The 24,474-nt window shown below is 44.1% G+C and overlaps 12 protein-coding genes across 12 annotated transcripts; 4 read left to right on the forward strand and 8 right to left on the reverse strand.

Annotated features, from left to right (window-relative positions):
* Positions 1–128: 128 nt before the first annotated feature.
* L203_103507 (aspartate-semialdehyde dehydrogenase) lies at positions 129–1,310 on the forward strand (the record flags this gene model as incomplete). The annotated part of the gene is made up of 3 exons (XM_066212905.1): positions 129–193; positions 297–463; positions 505–1,310. 3 exons carry the CDS (start codon positions 129–131, stop codon positions 1,308–1,310), a joined length of 1,038 nt encoding a protein of 345 aa, XP_066069002.1.
* A 216-nt stretch (positions 1,311–1,526) lies between these two features.
* Positions 1,527–6,980, reverse strand: L203_103508 (uncharacterized protein; the record flags this gene model as incomplete). Its single annotated transcript, XM_066212906.1, has 11 exons — positions 1,527–1,535; positions 1,584–1,816; positions 1,869–1,941; positions 1,990–3,012; positions 3,060–3,171; positions 3,223–3,617; positions 3,672–4,949; positions 4,998–5,055; positions 5,112–6,407; positions 6,456–6,738; positions 6,791–6,980. The coding sequence occupies 11 exons, from the start codon at positions 6,978–6,980 to the stop codon at positions 1,527–1,529; spliced, it is 4,950 nt and encodes a 1,649-aa protein (XP_066069003.1).
* Positions 6,981–7,838: 858 nt separating this feature from the next.
* L203_103509 (uncharacterized protein) lies at positions 7,839–11,625 on the reverse strand (the record flags this gene model as incomplete). Its single annotated transcript, XM_066212907.1, has 10 exons — positions 7,839–8,087; positions 8,132–8,903; positions 8,956–8,962; positions 9,015–9,964; positions 10,018–10,478; positions 10,528–10,714; positions 10,765–10,839; positions 10,888–11,091; positions 11,142–11,245; positions 11,296–11,625. The coding sequence occupies 10 exons, from the start codon at positions 11,623–11,625 to the stop codon at positions 7,839–7,841; spliced, it is 3,339 nt and encodes a 1,112-aa protein (XP_066069004.1).
* Positions 11,626–11,809: 184 nt separating this feature from the next.
* On the forward strand, positions 11,810–12,893 carry L203_103510 (uncharacterized protein; the record flags this gene model as incomplete). Its single annotated transcript, XM_066212908.1, has 5 exons — positions 11,810–11,845; positions 11,897–12,113; positions 12,181–12,277; positions 12,331–12,792; positions 12,842–12,893. The coding sequence occupies 5 exons, from the start codon at positions 11,810–11,812 to the stop codon at positions 12,891–12,893; spliced, it is 864 nt and encodes a 287-aa protein (XP_066069005.1).
* A 545-nt stretch (positions 12,894–13,438) lies between these two features.
* On the reverse strand, positions 13,439–14,595 carry L203_103511 (uncharacterized protein; the record flags this gene model as incomplete). The annotated part of the gene is made up of 6 exons (XM_066212909.1): positions 13,439–13,523; positions 13,566–13,691; positions 13,735–13,885; positions 13,929–14,317; positions 14,364–14,539; positions 14,593–14,595. The coding sequence occupies 6 exons, from the start codon at positions 14,593–14,595 to the stop codon at positions 13,439–13,441; spliced, it is 930 nt and encodes a 309-aa protein (XP_066069006.1).
* A 483-nt stretch (positions 14,596–15,078) lies between these two features.
* L203_103512 (uncharacterized protein) lies at positions 15,079–15,937 on the forward strand (the record flags this gene model as incomplete). Its single annotated transcript, XM_066212910.1, has 5 exons — positions 15,079–15,202; positions 15,253–15,432; positions 15,476–15,542; positions 15,589–15,756; positions 15,802–15,937. The coding sequence occupies 5 exons, from the start codon at positions 15,079–15,081 to the stop codon at positions 15,935–15,937; spliced, it is 675 nt and encodes a 224-aa protein (XP_066069007.1).
* An 811-nt stretch (positions 15,938–16,748) lies between these two features.
* On the reverse strand, positions 16,749–17,040 carry L203_103513 (uncharacterized protein; the record flags this gene model as incomplete). Its single annotated transcript, XM_066212911.1, has 2 exons — positions 16,749–16,907; positions 16,975–17,040. 2 exons carry the CDS (start codon positions 17,038–17,040, stop codon positions 16,749–16,751), a joined length of 225 nt encoding a protein of 74 aa, XP_066069008.1.
* Positions 17,041–17,555: 515 nt separating this feature from the next.
* On the reverse strand, positions 17,556–18,707 carry L203_103514 (uncharacterized protein; the record flags this gene model as incomplete). The annotated part of the gene is made up of 7 exons (XM_066212912.1): positions 17,556–17,634; positions 17,693–17,799; positions 17,860–17,978; positions 18,042–18,132; positions 18,192–18,285; positions 18,347–18,454; positions 18,538–18,707. The coding sequence occupies 7 exons, from the start codon at positions 18,705–18,707 to the stop codon at positions 17,556–17,558; spliced, it is 768 nt and encodes a 255-aa protein (XP_066069009.1).
* Positions 18,708–19,134: 427 nt separating this feature from the next.
* On the reverse strand, positions 19,135–20,575 carry L203_103515 (uncharacterized protein; the record flags this gene model as incomplete). Its single annotated transcript, XM_066212913.1, has 6 exons — positions 19,135–19,732; positions 19,788–19,865; positions 19,917–19,947; positions 20,000–20,218; positions 20,283–20,453; positions 20,506–20,575. 6 exons carry the CDS (start codon positions 20,573–20,575, stop codon positions 19,135–19,137), a joined length of 1,167 nt encoding a protein of 388 aa, XP_066069010.1.
* Positions 20,576–20,866: 291 nt separating this feature from the next.
* On the reverse strand, positions 20,867–21,418 carry L203_103516 (uncharacterized protein; the record flags this gene model as incomplete). Its single annotated transcript, XM_066212914.1, has 4 exons — positions 20,867–20,934; positions 20,994–21,192; positions 21,247–21,298; positions 21,348–21,418. 4 exons carry the CDS (start codon positions 21,416–21,418, stop codon positions 20,867–20,869), a joined length of 390 nt encoding a protein of 129 aa, XP_066069011.1.
* Positions 21,419–22,115: 697 nt separating this feature from the next.
* Positions 22,116–23,128, forward strand: L203_103517 (isopentenyl-diphosphate delta-isomerase; the record flags this gene model as incomplete). Its single annotated transcript, XM_066212915.1, has 5 exons — positions 22,116–22,275; positions 22,342–22,536; positions 22,593–22,730; positions 22,781–22,894; positions 22,950–23,128. The coding sequence occupies 5 exons, from the start codon at positions 22,116–22,118 to the stop codon at positions 23,126–23,128; spliced, it is 786 nt and encodes a 261-aa protein (XP_066069012.1).
* Positions 23,129–23,295: 167 nt separating this feature from the next.
* On the reverse strand, positions 23,296–24,313 carry L203_103518 (uncharacterized protein; the record flags this gene model as incomplete). Its single annotated transcript, XM_066212916.1, has 5 exons — positions 23,296–23,414; positions 23,466–23,805; positions 23,875–24,121; positions 24,175–24,213; positions 24,261–24,313. 5 exons carry the CDS (start codon positions 24,311–24,313, stop codon positions 23,296–23,298), a joined length of 798 nt encoding a protein of 265 aa, XP_066069013.1.
* Between the last annotated feature and the right edge of the window lie 161 nt (positions 24,314–24,474).

The following is a 24,474-nucleotide window of genomic DNA, read 5'->3' on the forward strand; positions in this document are numbered from 1 at the left end:
TGTGCGTTTAGGATAAAAAATTCGTGGAGTCGATTATTAACTAAGACTTTTTATATATATTTATTTTTTCTTAATTTTAATTTTGATTTTACCTTTATTGCTGCTTCTTCTTTTTTTAAAAAGAAAAAATGTCTCAGCCACGACAAAGCATCAAGGTGGGCATTTTGGGAGCCACTGGCACGGTTGGGCAACGGTGAGTCTATAGATGCTGACCTCTTTACTCATGTGCTCAGTTTTATCGAGCTCCTCGCATCTCACCCATACTTTACCATTCACGCCCTTGGTGCTTCCTCAAGGTCGGCAGGTCAAGCGTATGCCAAGGTTGTCCGATGGAAGCTTGCCATGTCTATCCCGGACTCTGTACGGGACATGGTGGTAGAAGAATGCAAGCCAGATGTAGGCGGTTTCAGTGAATGTGGGGTCGTTTTCAGTGGATTGGATGCCGACGTTGCTGGCGACATTGGTTTGTTTTTGTAGGGTGGAACTGTTGCTGACCTGCTGCAGAACAGGCGTTCCGAGCAGCCGATTTGGTTGTCTACTCGAATGCGAAGAATTATCGTCGCGACCCCTTATGTCCTCTCATCGTTCCCCTTGTTAACCCTTCCCATCTCGACATCATCCCTTATCAACGCCAGTCTCTGGGTTTACAAAAGGGATACATTGTCACCAATGCCAATTGCTCTACGACGGGCCTTGTCGTGCCACTTGCTGCGCTTGAAAAGGCTTTTGGGCCTCTAGAGACGGTTATGGTCACCACTCTTCAAGCGATTTCGGGTGCTGGATACCCCGGGGTGAGCAGTCTAGATATTATGGATAATGTTGTGCCCTATATTGGTAGCGAGGAGGAAAAAATTGAGTGGGAAACCAACAAGATTCTCGGCGGTCTTACTTCTGACAAGAAGGCGTTTGATCTGCATGCGCCTAACCAAATCAATGTCTCGGCGCAGTGTACTCGAGTGCCAGTGATTGACGGCCATACAGGCTGTGTCTCTGTGAAATTTGCGCGGTCCCCTGCACCATTGGTTGCAGAAGTGGAAAAAGCGTTTAGAGACTTTAGATGTGAAGCTCAAGATTTGAATGTGCCATCTGCACCTGGCCAAGCGATTGTTGTACATGATGCACCTGATAGACCTCAGCCGAGACTGGACAAGGATTTATATAATGGCGCATGCGTGAGTGTGGGTAGGATCAGAGATTGTCCGGTGTTTGATATCAAGTTTGTTTGCTTGATTGATAATGTCAGGTTGGGTGCGGCGACCAGTTCAGTAATCAATGCAGAGATTGCAGTAGAAAAAGGTCTAATCCAGTAAGGATTGTGAAGATCGTATAACCATGCATAATATCCTCCATCCTATGTCTTTGCGCAAATGGTACGTGTCCAGACGAACCGAAATCGAAAAGAAGATCTTCAGTGACCCACAAAAAATCGAAGCAGTGGTATGAAACAAACGGATGGATATAACTTGATAACAAGGACTAGAAGAAACAACTGAGAATACCAAACAAGCTCACAATGAAACAGTCTATTAGAAACACTAGTAATCCATTAGTCTTGTCTCGTTGTTACGCCCATCCATACCCACTCTCAAACCTCTCTTTGCAACTTTCTTCTCCACAGCTCGTTCTAGTTGCATCTTTAAACTGGTTGCTTGCGCCTGAGATGCTTGCAGCGAATCCCTCGCTATTCTCTGCTCTTCAGAAATCTTGCTCAATTGTTCCTGTCTAGCCTCGAGTTCTGCAGTATGTTCTCGGCAAGCTTGAATAACACGTTTTGATTCTTGACGAGCATCATCCAGGTGTGTGCGCAAATTGTTTGCTACATATCTTTAGTCAGCTTCCTACCACTGCGAACAATACAATGGGCTTACCTATTTTCTGAGCCTCCCGAAGGTCAACTGCGAGATTGTTAACTTTGACCTTTTCTTCCTGTAACTTTGTCTCCTATCGCCCAGGTCAGCACCATCTTCGGATTCTTTTGAGGAGACCCACAATCTCTTTGATTTTGTCTTTTTCCTTTCCTACTTCATTTCTCAATCCATCTCTTTCTGCTAGGACAGCATACAACGTATGGGCTCCAGCCTCACTGCTAGGCTCTGAATGGCCTGCAGATGACTCACTTTGCCTCTTGTCCATTTGTCCAGAAAAAGACGTTATATTGTCAAGCTTAAGCATGTTTTCTGTAGGACTTCGTGGGATAGGCGGCAGAGGAGTGGTAGGTGGAGGTCCCTGAGGAGGAGGTACCAATTTTCGACCGAAGCGTTGTTCTAGTTCACTATTCCTCTTACTCAACTCGGCATTGCTAGTCTTCAAATCGTTGTGCGCCTTCTCCAGTTCAGCTTTGGCTTTTTCAAGTAGAGCGTTGGATTTGGTGAGTTCAGCTATTTGACGGGCGTCGCTATTTTTTTGCAGAGAATGCTCATCCCGTACACGGGACAGCTCAAACATGACTTGGTCGGCTTTCATCTTAAGCTGTCGACGTTGTTCCTCACCAACAGAAAGGGAAGACTCCATTTCTTGTGAAACAAGGTCTTGCTCCTCTTGAAGAGCAGCAATAGCTTTAGCATGTTCAGCTTTGAGAGAAGACACTGTCTCTGAATGGGTGGCCTTGAGGGCTTCCAACTCGCGAGCAAATGACATATCTCTTTCATCCATACTCCGGCGAAGTTGAGTCAAAGTGGTGTGTTGCTCTAGTTTGAGGCTCTCGATGATAGCAGCATTCTTTTCAATGGTGGTTTGCTTAGCATCAATTTCATTATGAAGCTTTTCTAGCTCAGCTTTGTGCTCGTGCTGCAAGACTTCAATAGTTTGGGCATGTCCAGATATGATGGCTCGGAGTTCTTCATCATGTTCGTCACGCGGTCGGCCAAGATTGCCCTCAAAGGTTTGAGAGTGGATCGAGATTTGCCGAGGGGAAAGACCCGGAGATGGGAGGCCGTTCGGTGCCTTGTTTTTTTCAGCAATCAACAAGTCTCGCTCTTGACGAATGCTTTCGGCTGCAAGCAGTTGCGGCTCCTTGTCTTAAGTTAGCTTTTGCTCAATATATCCTACCAATAACATACAGTCTCGGACAATTCCTCCTTCAACTTATAATTGGCTTTTTGAAGGTCGGCTATCTGAACGAATTGTTGTTCAATGATTCTTCTTTGCGAAGCCTCCTTTTCTGCCATTTCCCTACCCAAATTATCAGTATCTATCTCTGCAACAAAAGCTAGACTTATTCACTTCATCAGAACTTCGATCTTGCTCTGCTCGTCTTCTGCTCCGTGCCCATTCTCCAATGCTTTGAAATGATCAGCCAATAGATTGAACCTTTTTGCGCTACTTGGTGATAGCTTCCCCTCATCCAGTCCATATTCTGGTGGCTTTAAACCTTCAACGCCCTCTTTTAATGTGCGTTCTTCTGTTAACTTGAGAGGCAGGGGTGTTTCAGGACTTGGGGGCAAAGGGATTTCAGTCGGCTGCACACTAATCATCGGCGTTTTTGGTATTTTCATTTCTTCTTTTGCACGGCTTTGTAGGGAGAGGATATTGTGCTTTCTTTCTTTCTCCAAATCTTCTTGTAACTCTTGGATACAAGCTTCGCGATCACGCAGCTCTTCATCCCGCTCTTCAATTATCTGAAAAAAGATCAGCATTACCTTGTATTCTTCGTAATATTATTCAGAACTCACACGATGCACAATTTTTAGCTCAGCCTCCAAGGACTGCGAAGACCTTGAAGAGGGTCGAGATGTGAATTGCGCATTGAATAAAGGCGTGGCGAATTTAGTGATGGGTTGATTCCATGAAGCGCGCGGCGATAAAGCCGAGGACTGCGCAAACAAGAGCTCCTGCGAAAGCGATTGCGGCCTGATCCCCTTGGAGTCTGTAAATCCTCTCCCTCCCCGAAAACCCTGCTTGACAGCTATGCCAGCATCTTCGAATATTGGCATACTTATACGCCTCATGGAAGTTCTCCTTTTAGTTGGACTCGAGCTAGGAGATGACTTGACAGGGGTCAACACTGTCTCATTCTCGCCAGATGTATCCTCGTCGATGTCGGAATTCTTGTCTGTGGCTGGTCCAGGAGTAGACGATGACATGAGTACCATGTCATCTACTTCGCCTTGAACCAGTTTAGCCTCAGACAGCTGAGTGACGAGGTCGGCAATACGAGACTCTGATCTAGCATATTCTGCGGAAAGCTTTTCAAGTGCAGCTCGTAATTCTTTCAACTCGTCCGTGTCCGTAGATGAGGAAAACTCAGAATCCGGTATAGTTGTTTCAGCTGTGGCATTTTCGGCTGCTAGTGTTGAGTTTCCATCGATAGGATCAGTAGGTGGTGTTCCCAGAACAGAGGTGACACTAGACTTGGTTTCGGGCAACGCAAGTTTAGTCGTCAGCTCTTCTTGAGCAGCTTTCTCCAGCTGTTCAGCGTTAAGTAGCTCTCTTTTTCTCTGTTCAATGGCGACCTTTTCTTCTAATTGTTGTTCAAGCGCAGCTATCCTTTCATCCTTTTCAACGAGCTCTGCAACTAGAAGTTGATTGTCTTTTATAGTGCTGAGTTTATCAACTTGGGACTCCAGGCTATGGTATGCCTTTTCAAGGCTACCCGCTTCGTCTTCCTGTTTCTTAATCTGAGAAAGAAGTTGTGATTGCTGAGTTTCAGAGTTGGATAATTTGGCTTCAAAATCGGTGGCAATTTGTAAAGAAGCTTTACCCTCTTTTTTGAGTTTGCTAATCTCTTTCTTGAGCTCAACAACTACACTTGCATTTGAGTCTTCTTTGTCGCCGTAGTTCTTTAGCTTAGCCTCGAGGTCTTGGACATAAGCCTCTAAAGAACGGTTGCTATCAATAAGCTTGCCAAGTCGGACACGGAGTTCAGTGACGTAAGTTTCTGATTGAATCTGGCGGTCTCGCATCTCTTGTAGTTGGTGAGTATGTTCTTCAGACATATCGTTCATGATAGCCTGTGAATGTATGAGAAAGGTCCTTGTCAGACTTATATCTTTACTCACGAGCTCTCCGCGAAGCTCATCAAGCTGCTGGTTGAGAGCAGAGACTACCTTTTCATACCTGTTTCAAAAATTAGCAAAGGCACTACCATTACCTTTAAAGGAAAGGATGCTTACTCCAAGATCACAGGTTCTACTGTTTCATTGAATTTGGTCAGTGCATCGCCATCGCCGGGTCCCCTATTTCTAAGCTCGCTAGAAAGGCGCATGTTCTCACTGCATTTACCAAGGTATCGATCGTAAAGCTCGGTATGCTCTCGCTGGAGTTCGGCCAGTCGTCGAACCAGCTTTTCACTCTGTCTAGCAGCCTCTTCACCGATAGTTGTCGATTTGCCTTCAGCGTCCACAGCTGTTAGCTGTCTTCTCAGCTTGGATACCGTATTTTGTAGATACTCTACATCATCCCACCCAGCCTCGACTTGGTTGATTTTTGCCTGGTTGCGAATATTACGGGCACGAGAAGCGTATTTGATAGTATTAAGGGTTTCACCAATGTTGGCTTCTATAGGTGAAATACATGCAATCATGGTGGTCAAAGAATTACCTCCAATGGAGTCTTGAAGCATTCGAGTAAGCTTTGAGTCTCGGTAGGGGATATGGCCGCGGGCTTTGACCGGATCACAAAGAGCAGAGATTACATTGCCAAGGGCAAGAAGGCCGCTATTGATGGAAATGCCTTCCTTCATACGATCGCCTTGCGCAGCTGTGCGCTTTAATCTTTCCGAGCCCGCCAAATCAACCATGTTGAATTTACTGGTGATAATGATGTAGTCGTCGTTTGAAAACGCAGGATTTCCAATGACAGTTGATGGTCGTGATGGAGTACTCAACCGGCTAAAACTACTCGGCGGGCCACCGCGGCCACTAGATGGTGTAGGTGAACGAGGCCCGGCAGAACCAGAAAAGCCAACCATAGAGTTTGGACGACGAAGCTGTCTGGTGGGCGTTTCGCTTCTAGAAGACAAGCTGTGGGACATCCTCTTTTGAACAAGCGTAAGAGAAAAGATGGCATGGCTTCGCGAGCTACTAGTGTTCATCGTTGTCTCGCCAGTCTTTCTCCTAGTCGATCCCTCTTGAAGAAGTTGCATCACCTCCACAAGAGACTTGACTTTGATTTCTCGAACACCGGACCAGATAATGCGTCCATCACGTTCCTCTCGGATGGATATGGAGACGCCAGTACCAGAAAGCAAATCGATAATTTCTTCATTGTACAATTCAAGAAAGCTCAATCTAGCTTCCCAGGTTGCGCCCGGCCCAGAATTTTGTTTGGCATCTTCTGCTCGCTCAAAGATGGTTTGAACCGTTCTAGGGATGAGGCCGGTTCGTGGCGTGAAATCAACTCCCGAGTAGTCAACATCATCGCCCGTTGTACCCATAGAATATGATTTTCCTGAGCTTGTCTGACCATAACTATAGACATTCCATTAGCATGACAATGTGGCGAATCCAACGACTTACGCTAAGAAAGTGACATTATGACCCTTCATAAACTCCTCCACGCTATCTCGGGCAGTGGCTTCATACAGATCGGTCTGTTGCGCGTCCTCCCCCAACACATTGTCAAAGACAAAAGTCGGGTGTCGTTTGCTGCTCGGATTTGTTGCTCCTGCGCCATATCCAGCCAAAGTAGCAGGATCCACGTCGACGCGAATTTCGGCTCTAGAGGTGGGATGAACAAGAACTGAACGGAACCTGGGTGGTATAGAAGAATCATTTGGGTCTGACGGCCGAATTCGTAACACTACGACGCGTTCAGTCACGACGCGTCAATATGACAACCAAAGATGACTCACCAACTTTTACATTTCTGCTCTCCAAGCTCTCACCGCCTGTCGTGCCAGCGACAGTGCTCGCGGTATCGCTACCGAAACTAGCCCTCGAGTGGCCATTGGAATTCTGACCTGTTGATGAATTTGAATGGGAAATGGCAGAGGGCGAGAGGGGACCTGGGGAGACCAATGATTGACGGCGCGATCCCAACATTGTTGTGGGCCATCAAAAGAGCCAGCAGCGGGGTGGCGGCTATTTCAATGAATGTTGAAAGATGTAAAAAAGAGAAATGGAGATTCAAATGGGCACCACAATAAGAGTGAGTGCACACGCCACTCATGGATCGTGCCCAAAATAATTTTAGGAAAGGAATCGAAAGAATTTGGGAAAACACAATACAACTTGGGTATAAACTCTCAAAATGTCTCCACGTGTTTGTCGCACAGACCTCTTTTGGCCCTTTTATGACACGAACCGCCAGTTGACTCACCAGAAAATTCTATTATTCTTTTTTCTTCCTTCTTCTTTCTTCTTCTTTCTTTCTTTCTCTCTATGCGGTTGAATAGGTAAAGATAGGCAAAGAGAGATGACTGTCCTCTTGCTTGCTTCAATTTTCAGACTTATTTCGCTCATCAACAAAACAGTCGTTACCAAGGCTGTCCCTCGCAACCACCAGTAACCTCTCTTTCGCTCTCAGCGTTTGTTCGTGGCAAGCTTATGAGATTATGTCTCCTCAAAACGGAAGGATATCGTTTGTGGACTGCTGAAGGCCCTTGTCGAAAGGTGTGTACTCAATCGAAAAACAGGGCGATTGTTCCTTCCTCGGTAGAACGACCGAGGAAAAGGGTAGCTAAACACTCACATGGTGCACTTTGTGCCACCAAAGTCGAATTTTGGTATGGTGTAAAAAGAATCTGTATGGCGTGGAATCAACTATCAAATACAATCATATCTTCAAATTCATAAACCGGTCAAGATTTAAGTCGCCCATCAAGGTCTAAGAAACCGGTGTCCTACTCACTGCATCTGGCAGGGAAATGGCATATTCTGATATGCATAGAGTGATATTGTCTACACCTGATCATCCCTCTGCCATCTTCCTCTGCGTCCCTCTAGGTTTCGCCCAGGTTTGAGACGTAGCAAAAGCACTTGAAGGTCATTGGTGCCTATCCCTATTTGTACTCGGTGTTCCGCTTCGTCATTCGTGCCCCTCTCGCCTGCCATAAGAATCTCTAAATCTTGCTCAGTGTCATCCACTACTTCTGTTGTGTATACTTTGGAAGATACGGTATGAAGCGAAATTCTTTCAAGTGCGTGCAGCTGAAGCATGCATCAGTTTGGAAACAGTCAATCGACAAACTTACAAATGTTGCTTCCTTCTCTTCCCATTCTCTTCCAATCTCGGCAATCTTTTCAGCACCTTTCTCCCATCCAGTTAAGCCCATCTCTACTTCCCTAATAGCTTTGCCCAGGTCAAGAACAAGCCCAAACAACACCATAAGTAGCTTGAACGTCACTTGTTGACCAGCTTGAGGGCCTAGTAGGCAAGCTGTACAAATTCTGTTGAGCGTGAGTTGGTGATAGAGTATGAGAGAGCGGATCGAACGGAGTTGATAGATGGTCGTCGGCGTCTCTTCGTCGTCATCCATCTGTTGATATTCCTCGGCCAACAAGTCGTCAACATTATCAGTCTCGATGATATCTTCTCTTCCTAGGACTCTTTTCTGTAAATTTCCCAATCTTTTCCTCATCACGTCCCATTTCTTGATAGCATGGTCCATCACATACCTGCCATAAACATTAACAAACTGAGTCATTTTGAACCGCAACAATTGCAGGTGTCTGTCTACTTTGGTATCTTTCGGGAAAAGCGATCGTGTACGACGTTCTATCTGTTGAGAGTGTCTTGCATGTGACGGCCTATCTAATCCAGAATCAACGCCAAACTTGAGAGGCTCGTCAAAGGGTTCAAATTGGTGTACGACGTCCCAGTACATTGTGCGCAACACAAGATCAACACGAAGTAAGCGGAGAAGTAGATTGTGTATAGATTGATATTTCTCCATGATTGTTTGAGAGAAGATCGCTGAGATGGCTGGCGTAGGTGAGTAAGACAGATATAGGAAATCAAGAGCCCTATGACAAGTCAGTTGTTTTCTCTCCGTTGCCATGCTGAAGCAGGATATACTCAATGGCTGCAAAGGTGTGTAAATTAGCCAATGCCAATGTTTGTGAGACGACTCTCACCTTGTGGATTCAACCATTTAGCCCTCTTCCCAGGTCCTCCCTCCTTGGGTAGTTCTCTGATAGCAAATAAAACTCTATCCTCAATTCCTATCCATACATCCTTCGCTCTCTTTCGCCCATTCCCGTTCTTTTCAAGATCTTCATCCATCATTGTCATCCTCAAAGCATATGTCAGTTCAGCCCCTCCAGGTGGCCAGCGAGAACGTTCGCTCAGCCCTATACCAAGGCCAATACCCCACTCAGGGGCCTCATGTATCGCTTTATTGGCACTCCCTACTCCGCCTTCATTTTGAACTAGACCAAGACGCGCCCGTGTTCGAGCTCGTTTGCCTAGGCCGACAGCTTCACCAGCACCAGCACTGTCTTTCCCAAATAATGCTCCGCCTACGCGCTGCAAGAACCCGACGTCACCACCGAGCCAAAACGCTTTCAACACATCAAGATGATCGAGCAAGTGGAGGTCTTTGAGATATAATGAAACAAGAGAGGTGGATATGAGTGTAGCGTGTGCGAGAAGAGGACTGAGGATATTGGTGGAGATAAACAGAGGAAGCGTTGGACAGGTCGGCGGAAGAAGAGGAAAAGAAGATGATGAATGGCGCGAAATAAATTCGTGTAGGGACGAAAGTGGTATAGGAGCCCAAACAAGGGATTCAACTGTAGTGTGAGATGGTTCAAAAGTAGTCAGATGAGTCCCTGGAGATTGGCTGAATAGTGACGATAACCGTTCCACCTCTGCTGTCCATTCTGCCTTTGGGACTTTTCGTCGGCGATCCAGTTGAGAGTCGCGAAAGTTTGTTGGTATTTCTTTTCGTTCTTTTCTAGATCGTGCACCTAGTTTGCCAGCCATTGAAAGAGATGAATCTTGAGATTGATGAGAGTGATGAGAGTGCTGCCAATTTTCTATTTGCTTTCTGACTTTTCGAATATGGTTTCTGACAGTACTAGACCTTCCAACATACAGCGTGAGATAAACTATGCCAGGATACACTGTATAACCCACCTTCCTTCCTCTTCGCCCCATAACCATTTCGTCTCTAACCCCCAGTCATTATCACAAAGAGGATGCTGTCCCTTTGACGCTTCATCTAAGATCCTCATACTTTTTCCCGCTTCAAACAAGATCTGTTTCGCTTCATTCGGTATGAAAGCCGGCATTAGTCTGGAATAAAACTTATATTCATATCTCCCTCCGGCCAACTGTCTTGTTATCCCCAAGTCCGTCCATGGTTGGTGTGTCGGATCAGCATATTCCTCATCTGGCAGAGACTCTAGTCCGAGCCAAGAATGAAGAAGATTAAAAAACGGACCGGTTGAGTGGCCCAGGAGGTAAGCAAGGGCTATGGGAACGGGGTGATGTTGATTGGGAAAAACAGCCAATGTTGAAACGAGATGACTGTACAGATGAGAGAGGAGAGAAGATCCACGGTGGGGAAGTGCTTGTGCTGAGGAACTATCTAGCGGCTACGAGACAAGTCAGACAAGATAGCAAAGTGCGCTTCCATCTCCTTACCCAACACACAACTTGAGACAAGTATTCCGACAACTGCCGCACATTTTTAGTGATTAATATCCACTTGTTCCAATTGGGTAAATCCTCTTCAAGGCATTGGTTCACAGCATTTGTCAGGCGTTCTTTGATGTATGTGAGATAGGTTGATATACCGTGCAACAGAGCATGATGTGTGGGTGTCAACGGTCTGGAACAATGTTAATACCAAAGACAAAGTGCGAGACAATGACAACTTGCTGTGCATTGTGAGTATTGATTACTATCTCAAGTCGCCGTGTGGCTGTACCTATTGAGAGCAGACTCTCGGATAACCTACGAGATGTTTACTTGAGCGTTGTCAACGATGAAATGACGACTCACTTCCTAGAGATTAATCGTTCTATCGCCAAGGGTCGCCCTCCTCGTTCATCCCATGTATACCTTGACTTCTTCTTATCCCAAACCAGCCAGTCCGTCGTGAGTGTGCCCAAAGTGGATCGCATCATGAGCTTCAGCAGACTAGTAGAATCAAGGATAGGAGCTGAATGTATTTTGAAGCCAGAAGTACAAGAAGGCGGATCAAGGCTGATGTCCAAGTCAGGAATGCGATTAATCCATATTGACATGAAACTGACGAATTCAAAACCGTATCAAAAGTAAATGCTGATTTTTCAGATAAGAAAGGTGTCCGTTGTTTGGGTATCTGGTCGTTTTGTATGCAGTCCCAAGTGGGCAGTGGCTAAATGGTTTCTTCAACATCTGGTATTCAAAGTGTAGGCATTTGCTTACTTTAAATGTTTTGCTAAAATCAACCGTGGGCTCTACAGCGACTGTGTCCCAGACTGTGCCTTGCACACCTTGAGGCTCCTTGCAAACTGTATTCGTTTCGCATCCGTCTTTTACACTAGTCTGCTGGTCACTCTCATAGTTTCCAACAGTTCTCTTTGGCGTATTTCTCAAGCTCTTCAGTAGACGCTCTGAACTCGTTGATTTTTCATCTAATTCGGGTAGCGCAAAGCTTGCTTCAATAGGCTTGAGCTTGATTTCAAAAGTAGTAAAGACATCTTGATTGTCTATTGGTAGGGTTACCAGTTTGAATAATGGTTTTGAAGATGTCATATGTTGTTGTTGATGATAGTTTGGATTTGTTTACAAAATAGATATATAATATGATGACATCATTACTTTTTTTTAAAAGACGAAAAGCAAAAACTTCAGTTCTTTTAATTTTTTAGATACTTTTCGACCTGTAAACATATCTTAACTCACTCAATAAACCCCAAACTGCATTCGATCACTAAAAATGTCTCGTCCTGAAGAAATAGCTCCTCCAGAAATTGTACACTCTTTCTTTTACCATCCGTTTGTATCTACTCACCTGACTATTTAGTTCTATGGCGATACCGAGGCTGCCAAGTATACAGCAAACACACGTATCAAGAATATCCAAGCACAAATGACTGAAAGAGCCCTTCAGCTTTTGGCTCTACCAGATGACAGGGCGGCGTACGTTCTTGATATTGGTTGTGGCTCAGGATTGAGTGGAGAGCTCTTGGAAGAAGAAGGTCATGTTTGGGTGGGCGTGGATATTGCGCCGAGTATGCTTGGTGAGTGATTGGGCTGTTGGTTGATATGAGTGACAAGTGTTGCGATGCTCATGTGGTATATCATTAGAGGTTGCTTTGGAAAGAGAAGTAGAAGGTGATTTATTTTTACAAGATATTGGACAAGGCTTTGGATTCAGACCAGGTACTTTTGATGGGGCTATTAGGCAAGTACATCCTGACTCATACCTCATCTCCTATAGTGCTAACAAGAAGATAGTATTTCGGTCATTCAATGGCTTCTCAATGCTGATTCAAATTCCCACTCTCCTCTCCAGCGTCTCAATCGTTTTTTTACTACCCTCCATGCCTGTTTGCAGAACCCTTCTCGAGCAGTGTTTCAATTTTACCCGTCTTCTGATGACCAAGTCACCATGATCACCACTGCCGCCCAACGAGCAGGCTTTGGCGGTGGTCTTGTCGTTGACTATCCCAACTCTCGAAAAGCTCGAAAAATGTATCTATGTCTCATGGTTGGACAGCAAACGATACCAAAGGCTCTAGATGGTAACAACATGGAGCTGGATGAGGAAACGATGGAAGAGAGAAGGCTCCAGGTCAAGAATGAGAGAAGAAGAAAACGTGAACAAATGGGAAAGGTCAAAAAGGGCAAGAAGGAACTGAAACCGAAAGAGTGGATCATGAAGAAGAAGGAGTTGTACAGAACGAGAGGGAAGGAAAGGTTGGTCATTCTACCGTATCCAAAAGCTGCTTTACTGATCCTTTTAAAGCGTTCCTCGAGACTCCAAATACACCGCTCGAAAACGAAAGACTTACTTTTAAAGCAAGCCTTTTCCATCTTCTTATTCTGTCCCTAGGATGTGTAAATTATGTATGTCTTTTAGAGATCCAAAACGTAAATGAGTTTCCTTTTCGTCGTCTAGAAACCCATCGCACTAATAGCAATCACGAAAGATGCATTGAAATCTCATTTCAAGGATTACTCGTATTGAGTTGCATAAGCCTGGTGCAAATTCACGACCCGCACCAAGGCAAACGCTCTTTTAAAATGACTTACCGTTTATTTCCAACCTCTATCCTATTTATCATGTTCACTTCAACCCATGATTGTGGCTTCAGGAATGTATAATCTTGCTCAGTCTGCAAAAGTTGACAAAGCCGACAACGTAGATATTCTCGAAGTTGAAGATTACTGAAGCTTGTTCGTATTGGATTCAATTGTCTACTTATTGTAACCACCATATTTGTTCAAGCCTTGCATTTGCACATATATAGAAGAGACGAGGCATTGACGTTTTCTTTCCTTGGAATTTTTTGCTATTACTGGAAAATCTTTGCAGAACGATATTGCCAATTGAAGATGACGACTAATACCTAGGTGCCTCAGGAGGAGGTAGAGCTTCATATTCACGAGCACGACCTGGAGAAGCAGAATATCTACCTCGGCGAGAGCTGGAAAGATTATTAGTGAAAAGTCACCATCTGGGAACACACCTTCTCCTGTCGTAATCATAGTCATCATACTTGTCGTATTTGTCATGCTTGGAACTATATTCGTAATTATCACGTCTGGATCGGCCCTCGTAAGGGTCGTCGCCGCGGGGGGCAGCATAAGAGTCTCTACACACAACATTCAGTAATTGCCAGGGCTACATTAACCCACCTGTAACGGTCCCTGCCTTCGTAGCCAGAAGCAGCGGGGGTAGCGCGAGGCTGACGATCATAATAGTCACGACGGTCGTCATAACCTCGTCGATCATTTCGGCGGTCGTCATAACGGCCGCCACCTCCACCACGAGAATAACGGTCATCCCCTTTCAACATCAGCACAACTCACTCTGACACGATTTCACTCACGAGGAGGCCTCTTGGTACCCATATACTGCCCAGGAGTAGACGAGTGGGGTTTCTGTGTAGCCGAGTAATCAACACGAATGTTTCGCCCGTGAAGACTGAGTCCATTGAGCTTCTCAATACACCTCTCCGCATCTTCAACGGTACGCATCGTAATGAATCCAAAGCCACGAGATCGGTCCGTCTGCCCATTGTAAGCCCGATTCCGCTCGGCACAACCTACCCTCTGATCATACACAATGATGACCTTGTCCACGTCGCCATACCTCATAAACTCGTCTTCAAGATCGCGTTCCCGAGTCCGAATTGACAAGCCAAACACGCCGAGCACCTGGTTTGGCTCGGCCTTGGGCGCTACCATCGGTCGGCGTGGCATGTCTTCTGGAGGACCTCTGGCGACTCGTCAGTCCATCATCCATCCAAATCGCTCTTGCTCACTCGGCTGGGACATCCCTGTACGACGCATCTCTCGCGGGATAATTCCTGCCAGCGCCTTCAAATTTTCCAGACGGAGGACGTTTCCCATATCTATCATCATCCCAACCTCTCGGGGCGGGGGATGCAGCCCGGTCATAAGAATCTCTTACAGGAGGTGCTGAGGCGGCAATGTCCGACTGTGACCAACGGTAAGCACCATGTATCTCCTCTAAAAGAGGTCTATATTTACCATCTTTATATTTTTCGCGAAAAGAATTGAAAAACAAATTGAAAAGTAAAAGAGTTGACGTGAAATGGTGGAGCGGGATCAATTATTAGTTACGTAATGAATTATATTGATTTACGATATTTCTCCCACAGCGGAATCAAATCAGGTGCATCACGTCGTGCCTGATTTCTTGTCAACACGTTTGGTCTTTTTAAAAATAAAATAAAATAATAATTGCTCAACAACTCGGTGAACTGCGCTGAAGCAAGCTTCAAGATAAGATATGAGGGCTGTTATCATATCTTATCTGTATCTTATCTATATCTATCCAACAAGGCAGCAAATAAAGTCATCAATAAAAATTTTAGATCTTACCCTGACAGTTCTACGCCTTGACCATGGCGTAGGCCCGTGGATATAAAAGCGGTCCATTTCTCAATTTTCATTTCTCTTTCTTCATTGTGTTTTCATTTACAGCTTTATAACTTTTCTTTGCTTTGAACTGCAATGTTTGCCAAATCCTTCGTCGTTTTAGCGGCTGCTGGCGCAGCCCTTGCTGGTCTGACTGTCAATACTCCCGCTTCTCTTATCGAGTGTCAGCCCACTATGCTCTCGTGGTCTGGTGGTACTGGTAAGCCTGCGCTTTTGTATAACTGGGACAGATGCTGACAGAGACTACAGCTCCTTACTATCTGTCTATCATCCCCGGCGGTCAGTCCTCGGCCGCGGCGTTGAAGGACTTTGGTCAACAGTCTGGCACCTCTCTCACTTGGACCGTTGATATTGCCTCGGGCACTTCGGTTACCGTCAAGGTTGTCGACAGCACTGGCGCCATCAACTATGATCAGGCGGTTACTATCCGTGAGTGTCTTGCTTGACATGACGATGTTAGCTTATTTTGTAGAGGCTGGTTCGAGCAGTTCTTGTGTTTCCAAATCTACTTCTGCCTCTGGCATCGCTGGCTCTACATCGTGGGTATTTTTCTGGTTTCAATTGCAGAGCTAATGATCTTGATAGTAGTGGCGCTGCTGGCACTACCTCTGCCACTGCTTCTACTTCTGCCGCTGCCGGTGCCACTTCCTCTGCTGCTGCTTCTTCTGCCGCTTCTTCTGCTGCTTCTTCTGCCGCTTCTGCTGCTTCTTCTGCCTCTTCTGCTGCTTCTTCTGCGTCATCTACGACTGTCAAGTAAGTAGACTTGCAGGTTTGATCATGCTCTCTGACTCTTTTCAGGACATCTCCCTCTTCTACCTCTGCTGCCGCTTCTGCTTCTTCTTCTAAAGCCAGTGGCGCAAAGAGCTTTTCTACCGTCTCTATCGCCGGCACTGCTCTCGCTGTCGCTGCTGGTGCCCTCGCCTACTTTATGTAAACAAGCCATCATTTCCATGACACGCTTAGTTGGCAAAAACGGCTCCCGTAACGAACCCTATGGTTTTTGTTTTGACGAACAATTGACCTTTGATCCATCCTTGACATCAAAGTACATATATGGCATAATGCATCGTTTCAATCTAGACTTGCTTACAACGTAAGAGTTTGATTTGAGTGTAGCGGCTTGATATACGAGAAACTGAAAGAGTACCCATTGGACCCAAACTTGGTTTATGTTGGCTTGATTTCTAATATTTGACTTGGCCTATTCTGATGCTGTTGCACTCGTATAGTTTTCCTTCACTCACACCAGCACTGACTTTGTGCAGCCGTTTGAAAAATTGAATGCAATAGTTTTTCTATGCTAGATCAGGCGTCTAGCAAAAATCACTACTATTTGATTATTAGCTCTCTTATCTGTCTACATCTTTCGTCGCTCCCAAACAACATCAATAGAGAACACTGTAATAGTTTTACGTAAGAGGGTTCCTAAGCAGGTAAGAGTAAAAAGATAATGCTTCTTAAGAAGTTACCCTGGAAGGGTCTGTAAAAGACCAACTTGGGAATAAGAAAAAGCAGGTCACAAAGATTGGACTGGCAAGAATTTTGAGAGAGAGGATGATATTCCTTAGGTATAGTGTCCATAATAGCCAGTTTCAGAAATCAGAGGGTGGCTGAACTGGATGAGAATAGAATAAAGAAGAGAGAGGTGTTTCAGAAACGAAAAGAAGATGTAAAACAGAAACAGTTTCTATCACTCCATCATCTCAATTGAAGGGCGTGTAATAGAGGCTTGAGAAACGGCGTGACTAAGTTGACATAAGAACTATCGCTGTAAAAGACCCAATACCTCGTTTTTGCCAACGAAATAAACGATGGTGGTCGATAGTTCCATTTGCACCGTTCCACCGCCTTGAGGCCTCAAGAAATAGCTCACAATATGTCTTGGAACGATACAAAAAAGTCATCTATAATCTTTTTGAGCACTCATTTAATACTGTTCGAGAAGATTCTCATTTTGATACTTTGACTCACCCGAATGGTCATACAGGCTAGAAGGAGTCCACAAAGCCTGTCACCTTGAGCAGGAAATACAAGCATACTGCATCAGTTGTGTTGTATTTTGATTGAGGGGAAGTAAAAGAAAGAGCTCGACAGATGATCCTCTAAAGAGTGAATGTCGGGAGTAGGCGGCACAGCTATATTGATAAGATAAGCCAGGCACAGTTATTTTAAGCCCTGGAAATATAAAATTCTGTTGCTGAAGGCGGTCACCGCCGACACTGGAGTTTTGGCTTTTTAGGTCAAGAAATGAATTTTTTGATAGTATTGAAATTTGAACAATTTATTAGTTGTTCTTCGATTCCATTTCACGAGATGAGGAAGGCGAGAGAGCGATAAAGGTGGCAATTAGATTGTCTTTTCATTGCCCATCCATTGCCTGGAGAAAATAATGTATTGACCAATCCCAACCAGTTCAACTATGGGTATTGGTAAGCACCTATCCTTCTTTGAGTCAACTGAAGCGGCCACTGTTTACAGAAAAGTAGTCGCAAAGCTAGCACATCATTGCGGCTTCACCAAATGAGGCTATCTGACGTATAATCGTTCCCATATCATTTCATTATCAGGTCATCTTTGTCCGCTAGAGCTTGCCGTACTCGTCTTCGTAATTCATCTTCGTTGTCCCCATTGCTAGTGGGATAGAGTCAATGTCAGTAAAAAGCATCAACAGGAATATTTGTTGATTCACTCATTCTCTACTTGACGTTTACTCATCCCATTTTCTCTTTCCGATACACTTTCAACCATCTTTTGTGCCATATATATTGGTTCATACTCTTTGAATTGGTTTTGAAACTGTTGAAATCATGAGAGACAGAAACAATAAAAAGAGGCGCTTATAGCCTATCAACTTACAGGAATAGTACTGATACAATATCTCTTATTCTGTACATGGCTTAAAGCATGCTCTGCTGTCCAGTTGAATTTCCACATGAGATAGCCAATGACTACGGAGGGCGAAACAGCTATCCCGCCTATGTTAGATGTCAACAGTCTTGTAATCTATGAAGTCTTATTATCGAGACGTCTCAACTCACCATTACAATGAGCAAGCACTGTCCCGCCATTAGACAAGGCTTCTTCGATGAAATCTCGACATCTTGGGAACGTAGTGATGAGGTTTTGATTCTATCCAAGACTTGGCATGAAAAACAATCATTCTATGTATGTTACAAGACGAGACATACTGGGTGGTCGCTAAGATCAAGGGTCATGTATTTGAACTCTGTTGGAAATCTCGGGTAAATCAACCTGGCTTCTTTTTGATCTCTTATACATAGCCTGCGTACAAAATCGTTGCCTCAGTCATCCTGATTTGTAGAAATTCAGTACTTGCACATACACATGAGTGATTCCCATGGATCTCATTTTACCAGCATTCAATGATGCCTGAAAAGGGCCCAGATATAAACCTGGTATTATTAATTGCGCCTCTCTTCGCATCTCATATCTAGTTGCTTCCTGTCAGCTACCACTGATAGTAGCTAGCGATCCAAAAAACCTCATTAACTGTCCGACCAAAGAAATACTTACGTCCACTCTCCGCTTCCAGCAAATATAGCATTATTCAGTTCGGCAGCTGATGCATGAATGTCGATGCTGTGATTGCTGCTGCCATTGCTGTCATCATACTCTTTCATCTGGGAAAAGCTGGAAGTTCCCCAGAAGGGCATAGGTGTAGAGCCAGATTGTACCTGATCCATCACAGAGTACTTCCCAAAATGAATGTCAATAGTGAATTAGCAATGTAAGGCTGGCCGCTTGATTTCAGTCGATAATTATACTGCTTCCTTGCTATTCTTTGAATGTTAATATAATCCTAGCTTGATACTGACAAGGGTTTAAAGTATGAATTTTTTTATTGTCTAAATCATTGTATAAATAGGTATTCAGTATGCAAATGATTATTCTTGTCTATCTTCAATAATGATTACGTAATATACACATGATAAGAACAAGGCTCCCATCCAGATATAGTTTCTGACTTTATCTTTCCAAAATTGTGACTGTTGTCAGAGTTATTTGCGAAAAAAAAGTACGAGTGTTTGACGAGAAACAGCATGACAATGCAAAGAGTAAAACATGCATGACAATAGATTTCAACAATCGTTTACAGACTATACAACTCTATCAGTAACCGAAATACAACGCATCCTCTCCTGCCAATACATGATTCAACACTTTGGCCAATCTCAGCCCAGCCATAGCCAACATCTTCTCTACAATTTTTTGCTTTCCAATCTCGCCGAGATATTCGGCAGTGTCAAGCTCGATGAGGGCTTCACCAGCGTTGCCAGTATAGGACGCAGGCCAGATAATGTCACAATTAAGTTGATGAATAAAAGTAGCCCATGCGTAGGGACAAGTTGGGAATTCCATTTTGGCTCCGTTGGCTGAGAGTTTCTGTGGAGTAAGGACTAAGGCCTGGTTCTCCAATCCCTCTGTCTCTTTTAAAGGCAAAGCAAACGACAGCTCAGCCACGGTGGAAAGTTGAGAGGGTAAAAGAGACAGAGCGAAGGAAGAAGCCGAGCGGAGATACTTTTTCAATATTAAGGATGCGGAAGGGGGTATTGGCATTTGTGACGAGTGAGGGAAAGGATCGCCGTCGTCGGGACAGGACAGCCAGGTAGAGATATCGTCTTTCCACCACAGACGAACACCCTCCCAAACAATCCACCGTACATAGGGGTCAAAGATGGAGCCTGGAAGGGCTGACTCGATTTGTTTACTATGTCAATCCATTTGAGCAATTTAAAATAGTCTACGGGTGACGAAAGACTTACGAGGGTAAGGGGGATGTATAATTTGAGAGTTCTCTGATGTTTTTTGTGATAATACCAGAGTCCCATACAGAATGTAAACTACGCCATTCGTTAGAGAGTAAACTTGGTTCGCGGTGGCTACGATCTCACTTCCTATGCCTGCCTTCAAACAAGAACATTGCTAAGGTTACCATCAGTCTCGTCGCCAAGCATCAATTACCAGAAAAACTTGCCCTTGTTCCCTCCCTTGTCTCTACCTGTCAAGTGAAGAGGTTGGTGTAAGTCTCCAATGAGATGCACCAGGAACCTCAAAGCTATATCAACATCCCTTCCTCCTTTTCCATCCATAATAGTCTGAGTGAAATTTTGGATGGCTGTCACAACATTGACATCTTCATTCATCCATCCATCTTCTCCAAATTCACAGTGATCATGAGGATGGTCTTTCTTGGCTGTAATAAAACACATAAGCGCAACAGCTTACTGACATTGGGACTAAAAGCTAGATGAAATCACCATTGATATAGTGCATTGGAGCTGTACCTCTATATTTGTTTCGAACCCTATCTGCCCAAGCTGCAACAGGTGCCAAATGACATTTCGCTTCTTCTGGTAATATTTGACAGAGCTTCTCTTTGGTAGAGGGGTAAAGATGAATTTGAGCAATGGTGGCAACCATTTCATGACCTAGTAGGTGCACCATCAGTTCCATGTGCCAATCACCAATGTGTATACATACCAGCAGCTCCCCATGATAGAACTACAGGGAGAGTTGCTGTCACTGCGAAGACGATGGCGAATAAATACATTAGAAAAATTGTGATGAGAAGTAATAGATGAATGATAAAATCCAAGCAACAGCAAAGAGAAGCACGAATGTGGCGCCGGAATCAAATCAGGCATTTGTGACAATGATGACTCTTCTAATAATAAAAAAGTAGATGATTCATTACAACAATGATCACATCAAGCACCTCATTATCAACCCCTTGCCTGAGACAGTAAAGAATACATTCATCTCTTTGCATTCCGGTCACTTTCATCTCTTACATATACTTGTACAGGCACAAACATAGCGGCCCAATCACTACCGTTGTCTCTCAGTGGTTATCAGTCAAGGACGAATAGATATTCTTGGCCATAGCAGCTGTCTCTGTCATGAGCCCAGCTTGTGATAATGTCAGCGTCATTACAAGGTAATCTTGTTCCACACAAACGATTACTCACGATCCTCTGCTATTATTTCATGGCCTAAAGGAGCCAGATCCGAACTTTCAATTACCCCTGGTTCGCCTTCCACTACATCCCTGGCATTATCGTTGATGACATGCTCATATCCTCTTTCATTGGGCACACCAGTGCGTCCGATAAACTTTCGAATGGTAGCAGAGACGTTTTCCGGTTGGTGTACCGAGGATTCCGAAACCTGTGGCGAGGGGTGTGAGACGAGATACGAAAGAAATATAGCTAAATGACGTACGTTTTGAACCCCTGGGTAAGAGCCTTGTACACCAGTCGGCATGACTGAGATGCTGTGATTTAAGTCAAAGGTACATCATTTTATCAAGGCTGATAACCTACTCGTTGAGGTTGGTCTTTTGGTATGACATGATATAATTATTCTTCATCGAAAATCGCCTTGGTGGCAACATTGGAACGCTTATATCCGTCTGCAAAGCCAAAACAAAACCACATGACAGATGACAGATGACATATGACAACTAATTATCACAAGACTTGCAATGTATTGCGCAAGTCGTTGATGTCAGTCATGACGTTACTTTGCCTCATCCTGGTGCATTCCCGGCGTAGGTAGCCATGATATAGAAAGCTTATCTGTTTGTCAAAAATTGAGCAGTATTTTGTAATATCAAGTGATAACCACATCCTGTTGACGACTAATAAGACTTTTGGTGGTTTGGATAGGGTTGCATGGCTTGATTTTTTGAAATGCAAAATTCTTTTGCTTGGGCATAACCAATCTTGAATAATTAGATTTATACAAGCAGCGGTAGGCTAAATCAAAGCTTGTTATCTTTTGCTTGTGATAGTTGACAAGGATTTTAGCTTGACAATTATATCTATTTGAGAATAAAAGTTTGAGAATCAAGAAATAGCCATAAAGCATTATGTCATTATGTCAACTTATCAGTACAATGACGTGTAATATAAAAATCACTTTTGTACTTGCTTCCTGAATATTACGTAATTAATAATGCATTCTCGAACCATAGTTGTGATAAAAGTCATTTATATGGAAATTATTTTCTTTACTTTTTTACATTGTATAATCATTTTCATCGCTATTGAGTCATTTGTCAATCGAAAACACGAAATCTTTCACTGACAATGTCCGTTTCTGTCGTCGAAGCACCTCCTGCTATCTCACTCGCCACCTCTAATGTCAATCTCGACACTTATAATGAAGAGCAAGTGAGGCTCATGGAGGAAAGATGTATCTTGGTAGACTCTGAGGATAAGGCTTACGGAGAAGGTAGCAAAAAAGTCTGTGAGTAGAGTCGTAAATGACAGCTTTGTGTCAGTCATCTTTTAACGTGTTCATTGTGATACCTAGGCCATCTCATGTCTAATATCTCAACTGGTCTTCTCCATCGCGCATTTTCCGTGTTTCTTTTCAGGCCATCAGATGGCAGACTGCTCCTTCAGAAGCGCGCAGCCGAAAAGATCACCTTTCCCAATATGTGGACAAACACATGTTGCTCTCATCCTTTGTACATAAAGCCAGAACTTGTTGAAAGCAATCAGGCTGGTAAGCCTTGCCGATGACTTCTCTTCTATAGAGGCTTGAGTTGACAAGCTGGCTAGGCGTTAAGGCTGCGGCTATCAGAAAGCTTCCGCAAGAGTTGGGTATCCCAGAAAAGCAACTGAAACCAGAGGATTTTATCTTCCTTACCCGGATACATTATCTGGCTCCCAGCGATGGCCTTTGGGGAGAGCATGAGAGTAGGTTTTAAGAGCAACTTTAGAGGTTTTTAGCTAATGGTGACTGTCAGTTGACTATATTCTTTTTGCGACCGTCAATGTGGATCATGAATGTAACCCTAATGAGGTTAGTGATGCTAGATATGTGTCAAAAGCCGAGCTGGAGACTATGTTTGATGATCACAGTAAGTTCCAAAAAGCCTTTCATCGATAAACCGCGACTGATTGCTTTGGCGCTAGAAAACTCTTTTACTCCCTGGTTTCGACTGATCGCCCGAGATCTCCTCTTTCCATGGTGGGACGAAATGTTAGTGAAATCCAAGGCTTTGGGGTGGGACGAAGCGAAGGGCGTAGGACAGGTTCGAGCGGATGTGTTAGCCAATGGCGACAAGGTCAATGAGCTTCTCAAGATGGTTTAGATCCTTTTACGACGTAATGCAAGAGGCTTCTTTAATGATTATGGACCTTGTAGAATCGTTTTCTTCTCTTCTGTTCAAATCATAACAGTGCTTTCTTTTAGCATACTCTTTGCATAGGGTTCACAGGGTTTTAAAAGCTTTGTGATGGCCATACGTGAAAACAGTTGCTATGCTGCAAAAACTGTCTCTAGAGAGAAAGGCTGTCCATTGATGGATTTTATTATATATGTGGGTTGGACAAGATGGCTCCTCACTTGCTCTCCGTTCTTCATGTCAACAGCATCGACTGAAAGTATTACCACAGATATTCCTAGCGTCTGTGATACTTACAACTCACCTCTTTCTACACACTTCTCCAAACTCTCCACAATTCCAGCTTCCCAATTCCTTTTGATTACCCTTTCTCTTGCAATTTCCTCCTCAACATCAACCCAAACACCAATGTCCATCATATCAGCGCATTTCCTCCATCCTGGCATGTCCAACAGCGTATAGAGCCCTTCCACCACAATAATCCGATGTCTAGGGAGGATAGGGTATGCTGAAGGTGCTGGGTCTTTAGCGGCATGATCGAACGTAGGAAATGGTATTTCTTTTGGAGGATTGGGATGTAGTGGAAGACGAAGGAGAGAAAGAAACGCAAGATATGATGAGAGATCAAATGTGAAGGCAGCTCCCTATCATGAACATACCATTAGCAGGCTATAAGCAGCGCCGAGCTTTAGACAATCAGGAAACATCTATACCCTTCTCCAGTGTGCTTCTTTCGGGTCATCAAAATCATCCAACTCTTTACGAGAATAATGCCACCCATCCAGTCCTACAGTAACAGCAACTTCATCTGAGCTTTTCTGTTTGCTGCTACTTGTAGCCAAAAGATGGGACGATGGACTTTCGATGAAAGATGGATTAATAGGAGCGTGTCCCAGAACGTAAACATTGAGAGCGTCGGCCAGGGGATAGGCAAACGTTGATTTGCCTGATCCCGGAGGCCTTTGAATGTGGGTTATTAGTAAAGACTTTATATATCTTTATTGATGACATACCCAGCTACGGCAACCAAAAGTCTCTTGTCAGCAGGAAGCCTGTGTAAAGCCTGTCAATCCACTTTGAGCACAGCCTGTTGACTAACTCTTTGTACTTTTCCACAATCTCAAAGATGAACGTATGAGGAGTAACTTCCATTTTCCTTTCGATTCTGAAAGAAAAGATTAAAATGAAAATTAAAAGAGATTTAAAAGCTGTCAATTCTGAAAAAGAAAGAGAAAGCTAAGTGGATCAACCTCCACCGAAGATTACCAACGGAACTTGTTGATCAAAATGCCAGAGATAAAATAAAGTATCAT

The sequence above is a fragment of the Cryptococcus depauperatus genome, chromosome 4 (assembly GCF_001720195.1).
Source record: "Cryptococcus depauperatus CBS 7841 chromosome 4, complete sequence".
Lineage (NCBI taxonomy): Eukaryota > Fungi > Basidiomycota > Tremellomycetes > Tremellales > Cryptococcaceae > Cryptococcus > Cryptococcus depauperatus.